The 25,556-nt window shown below is 36.9% G+C and overlaps 1 protein-coding gene across 1 annotated transcript in view; it reads left to right on the top strand.

Moving 5' to 3' along the window:
- The window catches only part of LOC126251303 (protein kinase C-binding protein NELL1-like), a 364,874-nt gene that overhangs the window by 91,274 nt on the left and 248,044 nt on the right, over positions 1-25,556 (top strand). Inside the window, exons 5-6 of the mRNA XM_049951630.1 lie at positions 5,958-6,086; positions 17,353-17,446. Of these exons, the coding sequence (XP_049807587.1) occupies positions 5,958-6,086; positions 17,353-17,446 (223 nt within the window). The remainder of the gene's footprint in view (positions 1-5,957; positions 6,087-17,352; positions 17,447-25,556) is intronic.

Genomic DNA, 25,556 nt, shown 5'->3' with positions numbered 1-25,556 from the left:
TTATCGTCAACTGCACGAAGAATTGCTTCATCCATTGCGGGTGTCCTCGTCGTTCTAGGTCTTTCCCAGTTGCCAGTCATAGGCTGGAATGTTCCGTGCTCCCTAAGACGCCGATCAGTTGCTTCGAATGTCTTCCTGTCGGGACACCTTTGTTCTGGAAATCTGTCTCGATACAAACGTACCGCACCACAGCTATTGCCCTGTGCTAATCCATACATCAAATGGGCATCTGCCAACTCCGCATTTGTAAACATTGCACTGACTGCAAAACCACGTCCGTGATGACCACTAACCTGTTGATGCTACGTACTGATGTGCTTGATGCTAGTACTGTAGAGCAATGAGCCGCATGTCAACCAAGCACCGAAGTCAACATTACCTTCCTTCAATTGGGCCAACTGGCGGTGAATCGAGGAAGTACAGTACATACTGACAAAACTAAAATGAGCTCTAACATGGAAATTAAGTGTTTCTGGACACAAGTCCACATAACATCTTTTCTTTATTTGTGTGTGAGGAATGTTTCCTGAAAGTTTGGCCATACCTTTTTGTAACACCCTTCTTTTACATGCAAGTTCTGCCATTGCTTGGTGAGTAGATTTTTTTATCCATCCAATTACATTATGCTACTCACTTCTGCACTACCATTCATATGCCTAGTGGGCATTTATCCACTCAAAATTGAAAAAAAAATTACTTACAATGAAGCAAATCAATATAAATAAATGAAAATTTATGCATCACCTTGAAGTAAAGAACAGTTGTCTTCTCTGGTGTTCACTATGTCCTCAATATCCTCAGTAGATGGGTGGTGGCTGCAAAGAATTGCTTCCAGGTCACAAGACATGTTGTGCAGTGATGTCAATGTGATAAGACATAAATGGCCCTAGATGAGAAACACAACTCTGCATGGTAGCCAATGGGCAGCACGATTCAGTGCAATGAGACAGGATGGCTCCGATAGTGGCACAGCTCAGGGTGCAGGGTGGCAGATGAACTGCACAGCTGTTGTCAGGCAGCATCCCCACAGTTATCATGAGTGAATGGTGTTGGGCAGTTGGGAAGGCTACAGCAAGGTAAGGGCACACAATTTGTCCCCAGACAGGGTTGGCTGTGAGCTAGACTCTGCTGACATAGTGACATGCACCAACACAACACTAGGCATCTCTGGCAGTGCCAATTCTTCCATGCCCTGGCTAATTCATGACAAAGCTCACCATGAAAAAACAGCAGCCTCCTTTGCAGACTAATTGGTGGGGTCTCTCACTTCTGACTCCAGTTTATAAGGTGCAGAGTGGTGATTTAAAAGTAAATATTTGCAGTCTACTCCAGCGTATGGAGTACAGTTGGGCAGGGCATGTGTTTGTGGAACAGACCAATGGTCAGTCAATGTAATCATGGCAGGTGTTGTTTGATAATGAAATGAAGTCCAAGAAAATGAGAGAGAGAGAGAAAGAGAGAGAGAGAGTGAGAGAGGAGGGGGGGGGGGGGGGGGAGAAGATGTCGTGCTGAGCTGAGGCCCAGAACTAGAGAGACCATGTGTCTGTTGAGTGATACTCCAACAATGTGTCATAACCCACACATGATTTTTCTCCCACTCTCCATAATGGCTGTTCTGGTAATGCATGTGGACTTGTCAATAAGGAGATTACCAGAACAAACAACTTTATGCTGAGGTGATGACTCTACTCACCACATAGGTGATGAGAGTTGGTATGTGGGTACTGACAGAGAAAACTGAAATAGCATGAAAAAAAAAATTATAAATTTATTGTCTACCTATACAAATAAATAAAAAATGTATATGTTTGTTTGTACAAAATCATAAATCTTTGAAAGTTCTCCACCAATTGCTTTGAAATTTTGATACAATGTTGCATTTGAATAGGCATGTGTTTTTACCTTCCTAAGATGTTTTTCCCACTTAGACCCCAATCCCTTTGGGATGTATCTTAATTTCTAATATATTTATCTGTGTTTGTGTGTGTGTGTGTGTGTGTGTGTGTGTTTGTGTGTGTGTTTGGAGATTTACGGTTTTGAACAAAGAACGTGAGACTTTTGTTAACACCTTTATGCCATATATATAAAATGTGTGTATTTGAATGCAATGTTATGTCAGAATTCAAAGCAGATGGTGAAGAACTTTTGGAGATTTACAATTTTGTATAAACAAGCACTTACATTTATATAAAAATCTTAAATCTCCCAAAATTCTTCACCTATTGCTTTGAAATTTTGATACTATGCTGCACTCAAATATGTGTGAGTTCTTATATATATATATATATATATATATATATATATATATATATATATATATATATATATATATATATATATGAATATAATAGAGGGAAACATTCCACGTGGGAAAAATATATCTAAAAACGAAGATGTGACTTACCAAACGAAAGCGCTGGCATGTCGACAGACACACAAACAAACACAAACATACACACAAAATTCAAGCTTTCGCAACCAACGGTTGCCTCGTCAGGAAAGAGGGAAGGAGAGGGAAAGACGAAAGGATGTGGGTTTTAATGAAGAGGGTAAGGAGTCATTCCAATCCCAGGAGCGGAAAGACTTACCTTAGGGGGAAAAAAAGGACAGGTATACATTCGCGCACACACACATATCCATCCGCACATACACAGACACAAGATGTGCATGTGCGGATGGATATGTGTGTGTGTGCGCGAGTGTATACCTGTCCTTTTTTCCCCCCCTAAGGTAAGTCTTTCCGCTCCCGGGATTACAGACACAGACACAGACACAAGATGTGTATGTGCGGATGGATATGTGTGTGTGTGCGCGAGTGTATACCTGTCCTTTTTTTCCCCCTAAGGTAAGTCTTTCTGCTCCCGGGATTGGAATGACTCCTTACCCTCTTCCTTAAAACCCACATCCTTTCATCTTTCCCTCTCCTTCCCTCTTTCCTGATGAAGCAACCGTTGGTTGCGAAAGCTTGAATTTTGTGTGTATGTTTGTGTTTGTTTAAGTGTCTGTTGACATGCCAACACTTTCGTTTGGTAAGTCACATCATCTTTGTTTTTAGATATAAATAAATATGTGATATATAAATGGGAAACATTATTACCAAAAATCTCAAAAAGTTCTCAACTGATTTACAGAAAATTTTTGTACACTGCTCTAATGAACATTTGCATAGACATAGATAATATATTTTTAATATATATATAGGGTGCTCCAAAACTGTTGTGACAAACTTTGAGGGGTTGTAGAGCATGTCTTGAACAGATCAAGGGACCTGTGTCTGGAAACATCATCCAAGCATGCTATAGAATGTTGAAGTTATATGTGCCAGCACCTCTTACTAGGCCACCCCTTTGGCAGCAAATGTGACTTTGTATGCAGATGAACCATAGGCAAACTGTCTCGCAATGTTATTTGTTATTCAGTGATCGCAACTGTTTGCCACAAATGCCAGTGGAGAAGATGGAGCTCGCTGCTATGTAGAAAAGCCTTGTCTCCCATGAATGTGATGCTCTGGTTTGTCAGTGGATGATAGTAGCAAACAGGAAAGTTGTATATATGGCTTATTGCCATATGTGTTCTTTCTGTTTTCTGTGTTGTCCATTTAACCAGAATGAGACACAGCAGTACTTGGCTGAGAATGGCTAGTTAATAATAAAAATTTCCAATAACCTCTATACTGGTGAGGTAATCTGTACACTTCCAAGATGTACAACAATCACCCTGTCAGATGGATCTACATTGCTTTTGATGCCTGCAGCATCACTTTTTTTTGTAGTTAAGTTTAAATCTTCCTAACATGTTTTTTTCCACTTAGGCCCCAATCCCTTTGGAATGCATCTTAATTTTGTGTCTTCCCACAGGAGATTAATATATGCCTCGAGAACAGGCAGAAGCTTGGGACATCTAAGAACGACTTTCGGTCTCTCATAAAAATCCACAGTAATCTCCTTTATTAGACGACAGTTGAAATTATCAACATGTACATTACTATCTTATGTGTGATTCCATTTCTTTCGGGGAATTGGCAAAAAACTGTTTTTGTCATTACAGCCATGAACTTAATTTCTTACCTGTTGAAGTGTTTTCTGGGAAATGTCAGAATACTTTGCAATCAAGACATTTGGCGTCATTATAAAGACAAAATGATACTGCTTTCTGGCTTTGTCATAACAGCACTTACTAATTTGTTCTATTAAACATTTTTAAACACCATAGATTGTCTTTCCATGTGACATTTTTATGATATAATCCCTTATCGTTACACTGCCAAAAACCAAAATGTGGATCACATCATTTTACTGTGAATTGTAACACTCACAACAGCACCATGTTACAGACTGTGCTCTCTCAATGAGATGGCTGATGTACACAGCTAGGAATTTGCTGTATGTGCTACAGATGAACATAGGGCACTTTCCTCTTTCTGTGTCTCTTGTCACGTTGAAACTAAATACTGGGGTCTGGGACAGTATTTGGCTGTGCAACATTTTGTAGACTCCAGCCAACAGTGCAATATGATTCTTTCTTCCTATGGTATGAGATTATATGAAGAGGTAGAGGAACATGAGTAATTCAGAAGTGAAGAAATTAAAATAAGGAAAGAAACACCATGGAAAACAAGGAAAGAAAAGAATACACATTTGACATTCAATGAACAGAAGCTCAAATATGGGTTGTTGGCTCTTGCGAGTAGTGCTCAAGTGCCCTATTAGATCATGAGAAAGTTGATTTTGCTAACAACTTGAGGATTGTTGCTATACCATTATTTCCACTAAATCTATTTTTCATGCCATCAGTCTTGAGTGCTTCAATAAATAATCTTTGTGAAATATGTAAGAGTGGCAGATGAAAAATTTGAGTCATCTGTAAGGTTGTTACCCTGCATTGTCAAACCACTTTTGTTGAAGACAGGCATATGGCTTTACATTCAGTTTGGTACACAATTTTATTGTATTGCAAATATATTCAACCCAGCAAATGTTCACCTGATGGACACACATTTAGCTCTAAAGTTATTAAAATAACTTTATCAACAATGTAGGAAAAAATAGATTGCTACTTGCCATAAAGACAACATGCTAAGTTGTAGACTGGCACAATTCAAAGACACTTACACATAAGCTTTTGGCCCCAACCTTCAATGGAAAAAGAGAATCACACTCTTTTCATTCACACAAGCAAGCAAACCTCATGCACACATGGCCATCAACTCTGCCATCTAGGGCCACAATGGGGCTGTCACATGGGATTGTAGCATGAATCTGGAGGTTACATGTAGGGGGAAGGGGAAGGGAAGGGGAAGGGATGGCACTATGCAGGTAAGGGAAGAGCAGTGCTGTCTGGTGAAGTATGCAGGGACTAGAATGCCAACAGGCACAGCAACAGGAGGCACCATCTGCCAATGCACCCACCCATGTTTTCCCATTCCTCTCTTTCTTCACTCCACTGTTCCCCACCTCCCTGCCCCACAACCTCCTGATGCTGTGCCTGTTGGCATTCTAGTCCCTGCACTCTCCAGTGGACAGCACTCCTCTTCTTGCACCCATACACTCCTATTCCTTTTCCTTCCCCTCCCTCATACCCTCCAGATTTCTGCTACCATCCCACCTGATAATTGCATTCTGGCCCAAGCTGTCAGAGTTGGTGGTCATGTAAGCGTGACCTGTGGCTGCTGGTGTGAAGGAATGGTGTGTGTTTTTCTTTTTCTGGCAAAGGCTTGTGGTCTGCAATATAGCATGTTATCTTTATCGTAAATTTCCATTAAGATAACTTTATTATAGATGTCAATAAGATATGGCAATGGTCAATAACCAGAAAGAAAAAGGACACTTTGCATCTGATTCCATTAATTAATAGTTTTTAGTTTTCATTAATTTTACATTTTTGTTAAGTGGTGACAATACCCATTTTTATTTTTGTTTAAAGTAGCATTTTTCTCCTAAGCATGACATTTGTTACAGCTCATTGCAGCAGAAGAACGAATAAGTAAAGTTGAATCATGTGATTGCTACAAGTCATGCCGTGTCAATGGGTCAATACATACAGATGGTGCATCTTGGCAACATGATTGTGAAATTTGTTCCTGTGTGGTAAATTTCTTATTTTCTCTTTGTCTTTTAAAATAAGAAATTAAGGTATAAAGTCATGTATGAATCTTGTATTTAATCCGTCAAACATTTCCACTATTTTCATTTGACATGAGTTATTGAGCATTCTGAAGCGAGCCCACTGTTCACTGTTTCATGCTTATTGATTTTTTTTCACATTTAAATATTTCATTCCCTGTGTTAAGAGGTAAGTGAAAAACATTACCCAAGTTTTTATTTTGTAACTGTTAATGATAAAAGTAATAATAATAATAATAATAATAATAATAATAATAATAATACCCCGTGGAGGCCCAGGAAAAGAATAGGCCTCCGGTATGTTCTGCCAGTCATAAAAGGCAACGAAAAGAACAAACCACTAATAGGGCTAACCCCCCTTTTAGTGTGACTAGTTGGTTCAGGACAGAACTAAAGAAGCCTTGGACAAGCGCCGTCATGGTCGGGGATGACACTTGAACCCTATGCCCGCCCACAATGGTAACGGCACTGCTAGCCAACTGGAAAATGATTTAAATTCAAATAGAGGTGTTTTGCAGGATATGCTTCCCGCAACCACCCTAGAAGGAAAACAAAGACAGAGGATGAGATGGTCAGATGAAGTTAACCGACACCTCATGTTCTGTTATTACCAAGCAACAAACCTAGGAACCAACACAACTGGATACAGATCACAAGTATACACAACATTTATTACCAGATACCCAGAATTAAAATTTTTAACAGAACAATGACTAGCTGATCAGATCCGTGTAATAATCAAAAATAACAGGATACCCCAGTCAGAATTAGAAAACATGAAACAATAAGTACAACAAATATTGGAACAAAATAATGTGCAATCAGAAGAAGAAGAAAATACAGTAATGGACTCAAACATCCCAGAGCAAACAAACAAAGAACCACACGCATCAGTTAAACAATCAGAGGAAAACGAAATCTTAAGACAGCCACCAGAACAAGCACAAATAGAACATGAAGTGACACACATGTTAGATATAGAAGAAAAAATTCAGCTGACATATATAGAATACAAAGATACAAATACAGACATTAGACCATTCTTGCATAGACCGCCAAATAACCCACAAGTCGAAACAACAATAAAAACTATCAACACAATCATACACAACAAAATAAATGGAAACACAACTATGGAAGAGTTACAACTACTGGTTTATATAGGAGCACTCACTACACTAAATATACACACTAGGCAGAGATCATAACCAACCAACACACAGAAGAAACCCACAAAACCAACATGGCAACACAGGCTACAGATCAGAATAGAAAAACTGAGAAAAGACATCGGACAGCTAACACAATTTATAAGAAATGAAATGTCAGGGGGGGGGGGAATGTTACGTAAAATCTCACAACAAGAAGCGATAGAGCAATTAGATGAAAAGAAGCAGAAATTACAAGCATTGGCCAAATGACTTAGAAGATACAAAAAAAGTGAAAATAGAAGGAAACAAAACCAACCATTCAACACAAACCAAAAGAAATTTTACCAGACAATAGATAACACACACATTAAAATAGACAATACACCAAACATAACAGACATGGAACACTTCTGGAGCAACATATGGTCAAACCCGGTACAACATAACAGGCATGCATGGTGGATGCAAGCAGAAACAGACACATACAAGATGATACCACAAATGCCTGAAGTGATAATTTTGCAACATGAAGTCACCCAAGCAATTAATTCTACTCACAATTGGAAAGCCCCTGGAAAAGATAAAATAGCAAATTTCTGGCTAAAGAAGTTCACCTCAACACATTCACATCTAACTAAATTATTTAACAGTTACACTACAGACACATACACATTCCCTGATACACTTACACAAGGAATAACTTATCTGAAACGTAAAGATCAAGCAGACACAGCAAACCCAGATAAATATCGCCCCATAACATGCCTACCAACAATATACACAATATTAACTTCAGTCATTACACAGAAATTAATGACACATACAACACAGAACAAAATTATAAATGAAGAACAAAAAGGCTGTTGCAAAGGAGCACAAGGATGTAAAGAGCAACTGATAATAGATGCAGAGGTGACATATCAAGCTAAAACTAAACAAAGGTCGCTACACTACGCATACATTGATTACCAAAAAGCTTTTGATAGTGTACACCACTCATGGTTACTACAAATATTGGAAATATACAAAGTAGATCCTAAATTGATACAGTTCCTAAACATAGTAATGAAAAATTGGAAAACCAAACTTAATATCCAAACAAATTCAAATAATATCACATCACAGCCAATACAGATTAAGCGTGGAATATACCAAGGAGATTCATTAAGTCCTTTCTGATTCTGCCTTGCTCTGAACCCACTATCCAACATGCTAAATAATACAAATTATGGATACAATATTACTGGAACATACCCACACAAAATCACACATTTGCTATACATGGATGATCTAAAACTACTGGCAGCAACAAATCAACAACTCAACCAATTACTAAAGATAACAGAAGTATTCAGCAATGATATAAATATGGCTTTTGGAACAGACAAATGTAAGAAAAATAGCATAGTCAAGGGAAAACACACTAAACAAGAAGATTACATATTGGATAACCACAGCAACTACATAGAAGCGATGGAAAAAACAGATGCCTATAAATATCTAGGATACAGACAAAAAATAGGAATAGATAATACAAATATTAAAGAAGAACTAAAACAAAAATATAGACAAAGACTAACAAAAATACTGAAAACAGAATTGACAGGAAGAAACAAGACAAAAGCTATAAATACTTATGCTATACCAATATTGACCTACTCATTTGGAGTAGTGAAATGGAGTAACACAGACCTCTACTCATTTGGAGTAGTGAAATGGAGTAATACAGACCTAGAAGCACTCAATACACTTACGCGATCACAATGCCACAAATATAGAATACATCACATACATTCAGCAACAGAAAGATTCACATTAAGCAGAAAGGAATGAGGAAGGGGATTTATCGATATAAAAAACCTACATTATGGACAGGTAGACAATTTAAGAAAATTCTTTATAGAACGAGCAGAAACTAGCAAAATACACAAAGCAATCACTCATATAAATACATCGGCTACATCACTACAATTTCATAACCACCTCTGCAACCCTTTAGATCACATAACATCAACAGATATGAAGAAAGTAAATTGGAAAAAGAAAACACTACATGGCAAGCACCCGTATCATCCAACACAGCCACACATTGATCAAGACGCATCCAACACATGGCTAAGAAAAGGCAATATATACAGTGAGACGGAAGGATTCATGATTGCAATACAGGATCAAACAATAAACACCAGATATTACAGCAAGCATATTATTAAAGATCCCAATACCACAACAGATAAATGCAGACTTTGCAAACAACAAATAGAAACAGTAGATCACATCACAAGCGGATGTACAATACTAGCAAATACAGAATACCCCAGAAGACATGACAATGTAGCAAAAATAATACATCAACAGCTTGCCTTACAACATAAACTTATAAACCAACACGTTCCCACATACAAGTATGCACCACAAAATGTACTGGAGAATGATGAATACAAATTATACAGGAACAGAACCATTATAACAGCTAAAACAACACCACATAACAAACCTGACATCATACTCACCAATAAAAAGAAGAAATTAACACAACTAATCGAAATATCCATACCCAATACAACAAATATACAAAAGAAAACAGGAGAAAAAATTTAAAAATACATCCAACTGGCTGAGGAAGTCAAGGACATGTGGCATCAGGATAAAGTTGACATTATACTAATTATACTATCAACTACAGGAGTCATACCACACAATATCCACCAGTACATCAATGCAATACAGCTACATCCAAACTTATATATACAACTACAGAAATCCGTGATTATTGATACATGTTCAATTACCCGAAAGTTCCTAAATGCGATATAACATATACCGTACAGTTAAAAGGAAGTCACTCTTGATCAAGGTCTGCGTCACGTCTGAGAAAAGAAAGAAATAATAATAATAATAAAGAAAGTATTACTCAGTTGTGATATTTTGGCTTCCATTGAAAGTTTTAGCATCTTGATACACTGTGTAAAGAAAATACATACAGATAAAAATCATCAGGAATTGGTCATGTAGTGTAACTGTATGGTTACTATGTACTTTATTTTGTAATTATGGAAGTATTGGTGTTTAATATGCATTAAGAAAATAGAAATATTAGTTGAATGACAATAATCTTCTGTCCTCAACATCATAAATGGATTAGAATTTCCTGTTATTCTATAATTTTTTAATACTGCATGCATCTGGGTGTATAGCCATTTTAAAGTGGCTGAAATATATGCCACACTTGCCACATTTAACATCGTTAAAAAAACAAATACAAAAGAATAGTTGTTTAGTCAGCAGAATAAAAAGTAAAGTAAAGTAAAATATAAGAGAACTTATAGGGCATAACTGATCAAATGGACATATTTGGCTTTCAGTGGAAACTTACATTGATCATACATTGTGAAACTGCTGAAAGTGCACAATAGTGAAAAGACGAAATAAAAGGATATTCTGTTGTGAGTTACAATAGCCAGTGCAAAAGATTATTGTCATTCAAAAAAATTACTTTTGCTGTGGCTCCCATCGTAACTAAAATATTAGGAGTATTAGTAATGAAGGATGTTAAAGAATATATCTGTTGTATAGCAATTGTCAAACGACTTTTTTTAATTTTTTAAAATTTTTGATGAAGTGTCTGTATGATCTTTTAGAAATAATGCTAATTTTTTTTAACATGTTTCTCGTATTCTGAAAGTATTGTCCCTGTAACTTGAGTTTTCCTCATAAAGAATTCTTCAACTCAAAAGTGAATGGTTATTATTGGAAGCTGTTTTAGCTTTTATTTTAAAATTTTGTATTGCTGTCAGTTTGGCTAGTGTATAGTTTAGTTATTAGCAATGGATCATAGCTGTGATCATTGGGTACCTAACTGAAGACTTCTATGCTTCACTTCTTTCTGTGAAAATTATCTAATTGGATAGATAAAAAAATCTGCTCTCACACACAAAAGATGGTTGTAATTGGCAACCTCTCTGAGCCAGTGGCTCCTTTTTCAGGCAGAAGGAAGAGGAGTGAAGGAAAAGGACCCTCTTCCTTCTGCCTCAAGAAGGAGCCACTGGCTCTGAAAGCTTGCCAATTACAACCATCTTTTATGTGTGTGTTCTGCTGCTGCTTGGTGAGTAGATTTTTTATCTATACAGTTAAATAATTTTGTCAATATTTGATTGTATTCACTTCTTTCTGTGCTACACTAAGGCTGACTGATGGATAGTTTAATGATTTCTGCATCTAGTACTATATTTATGAGTGCTACAGTTGTTTTGGAGTGTGATTGATTCAAACAACAATCTTTATAATGGATTAAATGTATTGTGAGACTATTGTCAGTATGCCAAATTGCTTAAACAGATTTGCTAAAAGAGATTCTGAAGTGGAAACCACATGTTGTCCTCATTACATGCCTCTGTACAACCAACTCTTTCTCCCTTAGTGAAGAGCTATGGCAGAAAATAATATCATTAAGTATTAGTGCTTGAAAATAGGTAAAGTTTTTCACATTTTCATTGAATGTAGCTCTTGCTGTGGACATTTTCTTCTCCAAAATATGATATTATGTGATATGCAAAAATTACAGAACTTTGGCATTTAAGGAGATTTGTAATAGGCAACTAACAGTTTAGGTTCCTGTCAGCCTAAGAACTGGGAATATTCTTTGTGATTTATTGATTTACTCACATCAAAAGTATCAGAGACCATTGCCAAGATATTTGAAATGATGGGTGATCTGTTTTCCTGAGTCCAAGTATGTTATCTTCCTCATTTTCATAACTTTACATGTTCTTTTATGCCAGGTAGTGTCAGAATATTAAGTGTGACTATTCAGGTTAGAGTCACTTATCAAGTTTTGTGTGTTCTTCTCTTTGATTGTGATGTAGCATCAGATGTTGCACCATCATTAATATCATTACCAAGGGGGAGCTAGAGTTTTCTTTTTCTACCTTTTTTTAAATACAGTTTTTCCATATGAAGCTTCATTTAGGTTGGGAAGAAAGTTCATTTGTTCAGAAGCTGGCTTTCTGGGCCTATCACTTCTGAAGTTTCTTGTGTCGGGATTGCCTCCGTTAGCCTTTGGAATTCCTCACTACACCACTGGCAGTTGTTCTGTTTTCACAAAATCCTCAGAAAGGAGAGTCATCTCATCTGCCAGCTCTGCTGTACTGAAGTCTCCTTCTCTACATGTGATTACCCTTGCCCCTATTAAAAAGCATTTAAAGTGTCCATTCTGAGAAACGTGTATTCAAGTGCAAAGTTTTAGCTGTTGTATCACTAGTATACAGTAGCTATTAAATGTCTGAGAGAAGGAAGATCATACAATGATAAATTATATTTTACTTATCTGTTTCTTACAACTTTTCATTGAAAACATGACTTGCTGAAAAACTGTGATGTTGAATTATACCCATTTGTTGATTTATTCAGATTACTTCAACTAACTGCCAAATATAAAATCTTTACATTATGGAACAGATCTTCAGAAGAACAAACTAAAACAGACTTTTGACTACCATTTACAACAGCGTGTGTCTGACTCTCTTTAAAATGCACCAAAACATATTATGGGAAGAAGACCAAAGATACAAGAACTCTCAACCTAGTAATCTTAAATGATATAGAAGTTTACATCCAGAAAAATTTATATATGATTAATTATTTCATTGCAAACTACTACCACAGTCTAACATAACAGTTGTGGCACTCCAACTTGTTTTTGTTACCATCTGGGATAGCAGTGTGCCAAGTGGCCAGCAAGTTGTGCAAATGTGAATTGTAGTTGTTTATATTTGTTTTTAGAATGGTATTTACAATTGGGAACATCTTTAGTACAACACATTGCAGCAACAGCAAGAAGAAGAAACCAAGTATGTCTTTTTCGAGGTTTCCTAAGGACCCTGAAAGATAAGAAATTGTACATCAGAGGGCAGATCATATAGGATTCTTTTATAGCTTACAGATATTTGATGGAAAATACCATTTTGTTTTAAGAAAGAGGGGAAAAAATTCTAGTAAACAGCAGGAGACCTGACATAATGTGGAAAAACATCATATATCTATCAACAATATGAAGTTGTCTTCACTACTTACACTTGCAGTCAAATCAGTGAATGTGATCTTAGGAAACTTGTATGGAATGCAATAACTAAATTATTTAAAGTATCAAATAAGTCACCACAATGGTAGCACATTCACTTCTGAAGCAAAAGTAATTACATTTGCAGAAATATTCGTGTATTAGAAAGTCAGGTTAAGCGTAATAAAATGTGAATAATTAGTCACCATACAAAACTGTTACATGTGGAGGAAAGTACATATCATAATAAGAAGTACGAATATCCAACAACAGAAATATATGTTTCTCATGGATGAAATAAGTGTTTATATTTCTTACACTCAGAAAAGTAAGCTGCAATTAAATGCACAGTTTGAAGTATTTCTTCATGAGTAAGTTGTAACTTATACCATTGAATCAGTGAGATTCAGCTGCTTGTACATTTATTTGGCAATCATTCATGTCTTCTGATATTACACAAACTCTTGGAGGTAAAAAAATAAAATAAATATTTTGCAAATCAAGTTGAAAACTGATGAAAAAGAGACATTATCCTTTAGTCTGGAATATGAAGGCATATTTTACAAAAGGAAATTCTTGCCAGTCATAAGGAAATAAAAATAAAAACTAAGTTTACAAGAGATTTTCAAGAAATATTCTTTTTCCTTCCCCCTATGGAAAAAAACAAAATCACTAACATACTTGGACTGAAAAAATGTATTCTCAAAATGTAATGATGCATGTGATATGTACTTTATCATGAAAATATGAAAATATTCCAAGATTAAAAAATAAAATACCATAAGAGGAGTGAAACAGTTTCACATGTGCAATAAAAAATATCATTGCTGATGAATTTGCATTCTGTTGCACCTCATAGAAACTTCCAGTAAGAAAGAAAACTGTGCAATTAATTTTTGTGGCACCGAAGACATCATTATTGTGTTGTGTCACCTATGAATGAATACAAGTTTCATCTAAATATACTACAGGCTTCTTGCACTCAAAGTGGATTGTGCAAAAAAAATCACTCTTGCTGCACAGTGTCTGCATTCTATTAAAAATTTTCATCCATAATTGCACTTTCTGAATCAAAATCCAAGTGAGTGTAGAAGATGAAGAAAGGAGGTCTCTGAGCCAGAATAATTAGTTCTTTCACAGAGGCAGCCCTTATTTTTCTAGCTGTTGGATACTGTCTCCTGTCATAGTAACCAAATACGGTTCCACACGCTAAGTTTTTGTTAAAATCATCAAATTCTCTAGATCTCCATTGCCATTTATATCCCTTTTATGGAGAATCAAAACGCATTTTCACATCTGCAGATTCTGATGATGTTACTGCATTGTTAATATGGAATACAGAAGATTTGGAAATACAGAAACACCACTAGCTTTTGCTGTCAGTTTATAAATTTGCACAAAGTTTATGTTATTCCTGGCTGCTTCCTTGTTGGCCAGATCAGTAATAAAACTTCTTTATGTCTGATATGATAAACTTATTTTAATTTTGAATGTATTGTTGCCTCCTTATGCACACTGACCAGTGTAGTAGCACATGTTGGCCCTTGCTCCTGCATTATGCTGACTACAAAACTCATCATTGCACTTTCCCATAAAAGGCTGAAAACACACACATTAACACATAATATTGCACAGGAACACTTAACAATCTCCATCATTGCTTCAGTGTGTATGTGCAACAAAACTGCAAAGGAGGAAAATCACAGTGTTTTGCTCCTGAAAAGTCGTGCATAGGGTGTGACCTTCAGTTGCCACTTTTCGTGATAGTCACTGTAGTGGAAAGCCATTTATGAGCATCAGAAATAACAAAGGACCTACAATAGAAGATCAACACCATCAGTCATGATCCCTGAAGTGGTTATATACAGTACATTTTTAATCATGCTGTAACTTTGGTGAGGACATGTATGGAGTAATAGAGTGCAGCTGAATTAAATCAGGTGATTTTGAGGAAATTATATTAGGAATGATGCTGGCTGAAGTAGAGAGGATATAAAATGAGGACTGGCAACATCGAGAAAAGTTTTTCCGAAAAAGAGAAATTAAATAAATTTCAGTATTAGGAAGTCCTTTTTTTCTGTAAGTACTTGTCTGATGTGTTGTCGCATCTGGGAGTGAAGCATGGTTTATGAACAATACAGACAAGAAGAGAAGCTTTTGAAATGTGGTGCTGCAAACGAATGCTGAAGATTAATGGCTAAATTGGATAATTAATGAAGGACTGCTGAATCAGACTAAGGAGAAAACAAATGTATGACACAGCTTGATTAAAGAATGGCTTAATTGATAGGAAATATTCTGACCCATCAAGAAATAGTCAGTTTGATAACTGAGGGAAGTGCGGAGAGTAAAAATTGAAGAGAGAGAGACCAAGTCTTAGCTAAAATAAGCAGGTTCAGTTCAATATGTGTTATGACATGATGAAGAGACTTGCACCAGATAGAGTAGCAAGACGAGCTGTATCAAGCCAGTCTGTGGACTGGAATACCACTTAAACAGCAATGTGAGCTACTATATGTCTCATACTCAGAACTAATGAAAGTCTGTGCATTTTTGTTGGCCTCCTCCCTAATTGCTATAGCGGGAGCCTTGAGAAAATAATGAGCTGATTTTATAAAAGAGAAATATCATGAAATAAAAATTAATTAAAATCAGGATTGTTAATGCTACAGAAAAAAAGTAATTTGATGATATTGACAGGAAAATTTTGTGACCAGAACACAGTATTTATTCATGTGGCTACTGCCATTGTCTTGATATAGGAGCTTTAGCATAGATTAATTGGGATATAGTATCACAACAGTATGCCCTGTTTCATATTCAGGGTGATAATTTTAATCTTATTTATTGCTCTCATTCTTATCTATGGTTTGTGATCGAGGATGATCCTGTGGTTTCCTACATCAGACCAGGCTGGTATCCACATCCCACCACAATGTGCAAATAGTTAGTAAATTTTCACACACTCTCATATGGGATAACATTAGACACAGGCAGATGAGATACACAAATCCCATCCCAAAGGGAATGGGGTGTCAACAGAAAGGACATCCAGCCACCCTCTATGATCAGCATTGCCAAATCCATAAATTAATCCACCGACCCCTTGGAGGTACAAGCTAAAAGCCAATAAACACAAAAAATGCTTCTGTAAGCAGTAATCTTTTCTGAACCCTTGTGCTGAGCTGCCAGTTTGACCAGTAGTGTAAAAAACTTTCTGGCCATTGGTTATACAGAGTGGAAGCAAACTGCTGCTAGGTATAATTTTTACCCTCAGCCACAATATTGGCCATCATAAGAGACAGTCTGTACTCTTATAAAGTAAATATTTGACTGAGTTTATTCAATAACAATATCAGATACATGATTTGTGGTTGATCTTCCCATGTTACTTTTCTGTTTTGTCTATTCCGCTGTGAGTGTTGGTCAGAAAGAGGCTTTCCATAGGTAAACTGTTTGAGAGAGTACTGGTTATGCACACCATCTATGCTAATGTTTACTGTACAACTTATTGGTTAGAGCTATATTCTCTCTCTCTCTCTCTCTCTCTCTCTCTCTCTCTCTCTCTTTCTCTCTCTCTGTCTCTCGCACTCCCACCCCCCTCCCCCCTTTTCTTCTTTGCATGTACAATACTAACACAGCTTCCATTACTCCTCCAGTCTTAATTATGTGCATAATTTTGTCAGTGGCTGTCTTCTAAACTATCTTACTTTTTTTGAGTGGTTGTGCATTCTTTTTGTATTCTCTAGCCATTTTGTTAATTGAAATATCTAAGTTGAGAATAACTTTCTGAAACCCAGATAGCAGATAAACATTCAATCATCCAATAATTTCCTTTTGACTTGGAAATGTGGCACATAGGGGAAACTATCAGAGGGTAAGGTTTTGGAACTCAGTCTCATTTAAGTATGTGTTTCAATTCCATAATTTTCATGTGTACTAGAATATTAGTAAAATGAGAAATGTTTCCATAGTTTGCATTGGATTAACATAGATAAATTACACTGGTATTCTGTCACAGCATGGAGATATTCAGTGTCGACCTGTGCAGTGTCCAGAAGTCAACTGTAAGAATCCTGTCCGTGAACCAGGAAAATGCTGCCCTGTCTGCCGAAGTAAGAAACTGCTTGTTTTTTCACTGTATTTCTGCATGTTCCTAATTTTTAGTGGTTGATATGAACAAATAATTTCTGTAGAATTTGACAATATTCTATGACTGTGAGTATCAATGCCATGGAACTAACTTAACTACTCAAAATAAATGTTTTGGACATCAGAAATTCCGATCATGTGAAACTTAAATTAATACTTCTACTTAAGATTATGTAACAGACATCAATTGAGATAATTACCTTGATGACATAATTCTTCATTTGCTTAAAGATTATACATTCATTCTGTATCTCTCATTCAGGTTCTAACTGGTATGAAAATTTCTTGAAAAGAAAAAGACAGTAAAGCCATTAACATATTTGCAATCCCATTAGTCAGCACCTTTGAATGTAATATAAATTGTTTTTTATTATTATGTATTTAAATTTTTAAGTAGTATCATAAATGATGCATTGGTTGCAACAGGAAGACCTTCAAAACAATTTCTACCAATCTAGAGAGCAGACCCTCTATATACCCCTTCCACCTTTCTGCTTTCCCTTCTTTGCGTAGAACTGGGTTTCCATTTGAGCTCTTGATATTTATGCAAGTGGTTCTCTTTTCTCCAAAGGTTTCTATAATTTTCCTGTAGGCAGTATCTATCTTACCCCTAGTGAGATAAGCCTCTACATCCTTACATTTGTCCTCTAGCCATCCCTGCTTAGCAATTTTGCACTTCCTGTCGCTCTCGTTTTTGAGACTTTTGTATTCTTTTTTGCCTGCTTCATTTACTGCATTTATATATTTTCTCCTTTCATCAATTAAATTCAATATCTCTTCTGTTACCCAAGGATTTCTATTAGCCCTCGTCTTTTTACCGACTTGATCCTCTGCTACCTTCACTATTTCATCTCTCAAAGCTACCCATGCAAAATGCGGGCAGGCATTATCATAGAGTAGCATCACTTTGCGCAGTCTTCCTGGTTGTTGTTCTTAATGGTATCTGATCAAAGTGGGTAGCTTCATCTGGATATAGGATAGCTAAAGGAACTTATAGGCTGACTTCCTCACCAAGTTTAGGTTTCTGTCAAAACTAAAGATGGTCTTCCACAGTGTTGACCTTGATGTCTCCTGGTGCTGACTAATTTTTCTTGTGCATAAATTCCTGTTATGAATCTGTGATCAAAATGGAATCCTATGCTGAATAAAATGACAGATGGCACACCATGCTTCAGCATAAGATTTGCTGTGTAATGACCAAGAATTTTATTGGGGAATTCTAAGTTCCAGTCTGATGATAGTATTAAATTGGTGGATAAGTTATAGTAGCCTTTTTTTTTTTTTTTTTTTTTTTTTTTTTTTTTTTTTTTTTTTTTTTTTTTTTTTCGTGTTACTGTTCCGGTTCCTATGAATTTATGTATCAGTTGTCATTTTTTTATTTGTAGTTCACTGTTGCTATCTGAGTTTGATTATGATCATTTTGTCATTTGGAGATAGTGAGTAGAGCCATGGATGCCAGAAAAGGGAGTGCCAAATGGAGAAATTGGAACATTTCTGACATATTCTTCTGTTTGAGTTCAACAGGGGGTTGACAGCAATGGAGGCAGCCAGAAACATTTGCACCATGTGTGGGGATAATGCCATTGGACAGAGCACTGCAAGAAAATGGCTCTCTAATTTTATGGAGGATCATTCTGACATTACTGACTCTCCATGTTCAGGAAGGTCTTCATGGCTCTATGATAGTTTAAAAGTAGTAATCCACAACAATCCACATCAGTGTACTTGATAAATGGCAAATGTGATGAACTGTGATGATTCCACCATTGTGCAACATTTGTATGCAATAGGGAAGATTCAGAAACTGGGAGTACAGGTGCTGCATGCTCTAAGCCAAACTCACAAAATCAGGTGATGGCCATATGTGCATCCCTGCTTGCTCATCATCAGCTGGCTCACGAACAAGATTGATCATTCCTATCCTGTATCATTACTTATGATGAAAAGTCGTGTCTTTATGATAACACAAAGAAAAGAAAGATATGGTTGAGCCCAAACAAAGCAGAAACTCCCCATATAAAGACCTGCACACATTTGCAAAAGTTAATGTTTTGCATCTGGAGGAACAGTGATGGTGTGTTGAACTATGAATTGCTTCCCTGAAGTGTAACGATCACTGCTGACATTTTTTGTCAACATCTGAGACATCTTGCAGATGCAATCCAAGATCAACAACCAGGAAGATTGCGCGAAGTGTTGCTACTCCATGATAATGCCTGCCTGCATTCTCCTAAACTGACAAAATTCCACACCTACTGAGAATATATTATTGATGACTAAAGTCTCTGTTATGTGTATATGTTGTGTTTATTAAATTTATGGAAAATGCTACAAACTTATGCATCAACCCAAGATGTAAGGAAGAAGTTACATGACATAATATAATTTAAAAAGAAAAGCTCCTTAAGCCATCTAAATAATGTTATTGGTAAATGAAGTGCTTGTGTCAAGTCTCAATTTGGTCAACTTTTTACATTTCTGCATTAATTTGTTTCTTCTTTAGGGGCAAAAAAATAGACTACAGTCCCTTAAGACAGTTTTAGCTCTCAAAAGAACACAGCAAGCCATTTCTTCTTCTTCTTCTTCTTCTTCTTCTTCTTTAATTTTGTTATGCTTCCAAGCATAAGGATGCTATTTATTCATTATGCAATATTCCATCCAAAAGCCTCCAACAGCAGCATCCATCTGCATCTTGCAAAGATGGAAGCCTAAGGGACTCATTTCTGTCATCTCCTCCCACATAGAGTTACTCTCCGGAGATCATCTTGTGTTCTTGCCACTGGCTCAGGCCAGTACCTTACATTGTCATTTTCTTCCCCAGTATAACTTTGAAGGGCATGAAGCCTGTGGCAGAATGACACACTTCGACGATGTATTATTATTGGGGGAGGAAATGATGTATATAAGACGAAAGTTTAAATGCAACCAGGGCTCTAAGAGAAACTTTAGGAAAACTTATACATTCCGATGTATATGTCATAAGCATTCCACACAGCCATGACCTGATAGAAGCTTCATGTGTAAACAGAGAAATTGTCAACACAAACAGGAAATTCAGGAAGCTATGTAGCTTTTTCTCTAATGTTGCATTTATTGAAGCAACAAGCTCAGTGAGAGAACATTTCACAAAGCATGGCCTGTGCAGAAACAACTATGGTACAGAAATTCTGTGCAGAGAAATATTAGAAAAAAATAGCAGCACATAAGAACAGGTAAATAGACCTATACAACTGTCAGTGAGGGAAGAAATTGAAGATACAATACTGTATCCAGTAACAGATTCAAAACATCCAAAAGATGAAAGAACAGAAGAGGAAACATCATGCTGCCCTGCAAAGGAGGGAAGAGCAGTGTCATCACCAGCAGAAAAAGAGGCAGTGTCATCACCAGCAGAAGGAGTAATGTCATCATTAGCAGAAGAAGCTGTGTCATCATCTGCAGAAGGGGAAGCTGAGACAGAGATCCCACAGGCGAGATACGGGAGAGGAGAAAGAACAAAGAAGCAAAAGCATCTCAAGGAGCAGGATTTTTTGTACCAGTAGGTAAAAAGAAAGGTTCCATAGAAAAATAAAACATCAGCACAAATATTTCTAATATAAGAATCTTGCAGCAGAATGTACAGTATGCATCCAGTAAATTAGAACAGATAGAAGTACTAGTAGCTGCAGAATTACCACATATATTTGTTATTTCAGAACATGGTCTGAAAGGAAATGAAATTAATGTTTACAACATACAGAAATTTAAAAAAATTGCTAATTTCTGCAGATCTGAACATATGGGTGGATGGGTGGCAGTCCATGTACACAGTAAAATAGAGGGTATCATTCCATGGCCAGTAGACAACTGTACAGAAATGCTGTTTGAAGCTGCAGCAATACCGACAACCTATGGGAAAAATGTGTGATAATAGATATCTACAAATCGCCAAACAGTCTGATAAGTGGACTTCTAAAAGAGTTAGAAGTACTATTAGACAAGGCTAGCAGGGGATTCTCATATATAATTGTAGCTAGTGACCTAAATATTAATACAGTAAAAGGCAACTGTTATACAAGGAGTTTCCAAGATCTGATTAAAACTTAAGGAGTTTATTTAGCAGTAGACAGTCCCAAGAGATACTGTAAAAATACAGAAACATTAATAGATCATGTGATCACTAATGTACAACAGAGCAGGCAGACGGTACAGGTCATACACATGATCATTGCAGACCACTATGGGGTAGTAGTTAAATTAGCAGGCAACATAGGAAAGCCAGAAAAAAAATTTAAAGAGTTTAGACAAACTAAGTAAACAAACATAGATAGGCTACAAAGGCTACTGGAAACCAAAGACTTTAGTGAAGTACAGGGTGTCCCAAAAAGAATGACCCGATTTTAAAATGAATTATTTATTAGGAGGAAGGGCTTAACACCAACAAATTGTGTACTAAATTACTCAGAAAAGACAGAAGTTTGTAAAAATCAATCATAAATGTTCAATATATCCTCCATTGACTACACAGACAACATCTAGCCGATAGCCAAATTCATCCCAAACTGAGCGTAAGGTGTCTTCTGTCACAGAAGCTACAGCAGCTGAGATTCTGGTTTCTAGTTCATCAGTGTCATGAGGTAAGGGAGGAATGTAAAGACATTGTTGAACATATCCCCACAGGAAGAAATCACATGGTGTTAAGTCAGGGGACCTAGGAGGCCAAGAGTGCCAAGAATGTAAAGCCTGGTCTCATGATCCTGTACGCCCTATCCAACACTGAGGCATGTTGGCATTGAGGAAACTGCACACATTGTTGTGCCACTGTGGTGGTGCTCCATCTTGCTGATGAAATTGTCAGAGTCAAGTTGTGGGAATAACCAGTTCCATAGCACTGCAAGGTATGATTGTCATGTTATGATTTCTTCCTCAAAAAAGTAGGGTCCATAAACGTTGCTTTGCGAAACAGCACAAAAAACATTCACTTTTGGTGACTCATGAGCTTGTACCAGTTGTAATCAGTATGGTTTGAGAGCTAAACGATGCCCTTATGCACGCCACACTGTCATGCACGGTAAAGCAAGTTCTCAGCTAGCACGAAGCATAGACTCCACTGGTTGCTCAGAAATGCGTGGCCGGCCAGGACTTTTGCCTTTACAGAGGCACCCTGTTTCTTCAAACTGTTTATACCACTGCTGAATGTTCTTTGTGATGGTGGTCTAGCACAAAATAGAATATGAAACACCCGCTAAACTGTGATCACTGATTGAGTACGACTAAATTCAATAACACTATATGCCTTCTGTTGTGCGGACACTATATTGCACGATACTGGCTGCATGCTCCAGGCCAGCGCTCATAGGAACATCTACCAGATTTTTTCTGAAACTCTAGATCATGCCGATTACATCTAGTGCTGTTTCAGCTACCTAGTAACATTTGTCTCAATATTATTACAGTTCAAATTTGGTCATTCTTTTTGGGGCACCATGTATACTTAACAGGAAACATAGATAAATGATGGAAATCATTCTGCAAAACATTAGGCCATTACACAGATGTTCCATGTCCATTAGTAGGTAGAGAAATAAATGAGAAGAAGAATAAAAATAGGATCACAGGAGAGGTAAAGAGGAAGAGGGGAGAGGTGAAAAGCATGCATGAAAACTGTCAGTTAAGGCTAACCCAAGAAAATAGGGATGCATATAGGGGAAAGAAGAAAACATACACCAAACTGATAAAACAGACTAAATCGACACATTATGAAAATAAGATAGCAACCTCAGCAAGTACACTAAGATCAAATGGTTTCTCATAAATGAAAAGAGTAAAGGTGTAGGTGTGGAAAACACTGATAACATAACACTTGAGATAAATGGGAGGGAACTCAGGGATGAACAGAATGTCATCTATACTTTAAACAAACATTATATTGAAGTTGTGGACAAATTAATAACTCAAAATAATACTTCCAAAATAAACACAATAAACATTCCATATGAGACAAATTGCTTATCCCGTACCCCAACTAATGAATCAGATATTATAAAAATAATGCATAGTCTAAAAACAAAAAACACTGAGGGACTAGATGGTACATACACTAAACTAATTAAATGCTGTTTACAATGGGACGTAAAGCCATTAGCCTGTCTGATAAACTTTTTGTTGTTGTTATGGTCTTAAGTCCTGAGACTGGTTTGATGCTGCTCTCCATGCTACTCCATCCTGTGCAAGCTTCTTCATCTCCCAGTACTTACTGCAACTTACATCCTTCTGAATCTGTTTAGTGTAATCATCTCTTGGTCTCCCTCTATGATTTTTACCCTCCATGCTGCCCTCCAATGCTAAATTTGTGATCCCTTGATGCCTCAGGACATGTCCTAGCAACCGGTCCCTTCTTCTAGTCAAGTTGTGCCACAAACTCCTCTTCTCCCTAATTCTATTCAATACCTCCTTGTTAGTTATGTGATCTACCCATCTAATCTTCAGCATTCTTCTGTAGCACCACATTTCGAAAGCTTCTATTCTCTTCTTGTCCAAACTATTTATCATCCATGTTTCACTTCCATACATGGCTACACTCCACACAAATACTTTCAGAAACGACTTCCTGACACTGAAATCCATACTCAATGTTAACAAATTTCTCTTCTTCAGAAACACTTTCCTTGCCATTGCCAGTCTACATTTTATATCCTCTCTACTTTGACCATCATCAGTTACTTTGCTCCCTAAATAGCAAAACTCCTTTACTACTTTAAGTGTCTCATTTCCTAATCTAATTCCCTCAGCATCACCCGACTTAATTCGACTACATTCCATTATTCACGTTTTGCTTTTGTTGATGTTTATCTTACATCCTCCTTTCAAGACACTGTCCATTCTGTTCAACTACTCTTCCAAGTCCTTTGCTGTCTCTGACAGAATTACAATGTCATCGGGAAACCTCAAAGTTTTTATTTCTTCTCCATGGATTTTAATACCTACTCCGAATTTTTCTTTTGTTTCCTTTACTGCTTGTTCAATATACAGATTGTATAACATCAGGGATAGGCTACAGCCCTGTCTCACTCGCTTCCCAACCACTGTTTCCCTTTCACGCCCCTCAACTCTTATAACTGCCATTTGGTTTCTGCACAAATTGTAAATAGCCTTTCGCTCCCTGTATTTTACCACTGCACCTTTAGAATTTGAAAGAGAGTATTCCAGTCAACATTGTCAAAAACTTTCTCTAAGTCTACAAATGCTAGAAAAATAGGTTTGGCTTTCCTTAATCTTTCTTCTAAGATAAGTCTTAAGGTCAGTATTGCCTCACATGTTCCAACATTTCTATGGGATCCATACTGATCTTCCCCGAGGTCGGCTTCTACCAGTTTTTCCATTGGTCTGTAAAGAATTTGCGTTAGTATTTTGCAGCCGTGACTTACTAAACTGATAGTTCAGTAATTTTTACATCTGTCAACACCTGCTTTCTTTGGGATTGGAATTATTATATTCTTCTTGAAATGTGAGGGTATTTTGCCTGTCTCATACATCTTGCTCACTATATGGTAGAGTTTTGTCATGACTGGCTCTCCCAAGGCCATCAGTAGTTCTAATGGAATGTTGTCTACTCCCGGGACCCTGTTTCGACTCAGGTCTTTCAGTGCTCTGTCAAACTCTTCACGCAGTACCATATCTCCCCTTTCATCTTCATCTACATCCTCTCCCATTTTCATAATATTGTCCTCAAGTACATCACCCTTGTATAGACCCTCTATATACTCCTTCCACCTTTCTGCTTTCTCTTCTTTGCTTAGAACTGGGTTTCCATCTGAGCTCTCGATATTCATACAAGCGGTTCTCTATTCTCCAAAGGTCTCTTTAACTTTCCTGTAGGCAGTATCTGTCTTACCCCTAGTGAGATAAGCCTCTACATCCTTACATTTGTCCTCTAGCCATTCCTGCTTAGCCATTTTGCACTTCCTGTCGCTCTCATTTTTGAGACGTTTGTATTCCTTTTTGCCTGCTTCATTTACTGCATTTTTATATTTTCTCCTTTCATCAATTAAATTCAATATCTCTTCTGTTACCCAAGGATTTCTATTAGCCCTC

Source organism: Schistocerca nitens, chromosome 4 (assembly GCF_023898315.1).
Source record: "Schistocerca nitens isolate TAMUIC-IGC-003100 chromosome 4, iqSchNite1.1, whole genome shotgun sequence".
Classification (NCBI taxonomy): Eukaryota; Metazoa; Arthropoda; class Insecta; order Orthoptera; family Acrididae; genus Schistocerca; species Schistocerca nitens.
The sequence above is the reverse complement of the archived record's forward strand: the minus strand, read 5'-3'. Positions and strand labels throughout refer to the sequence as shown.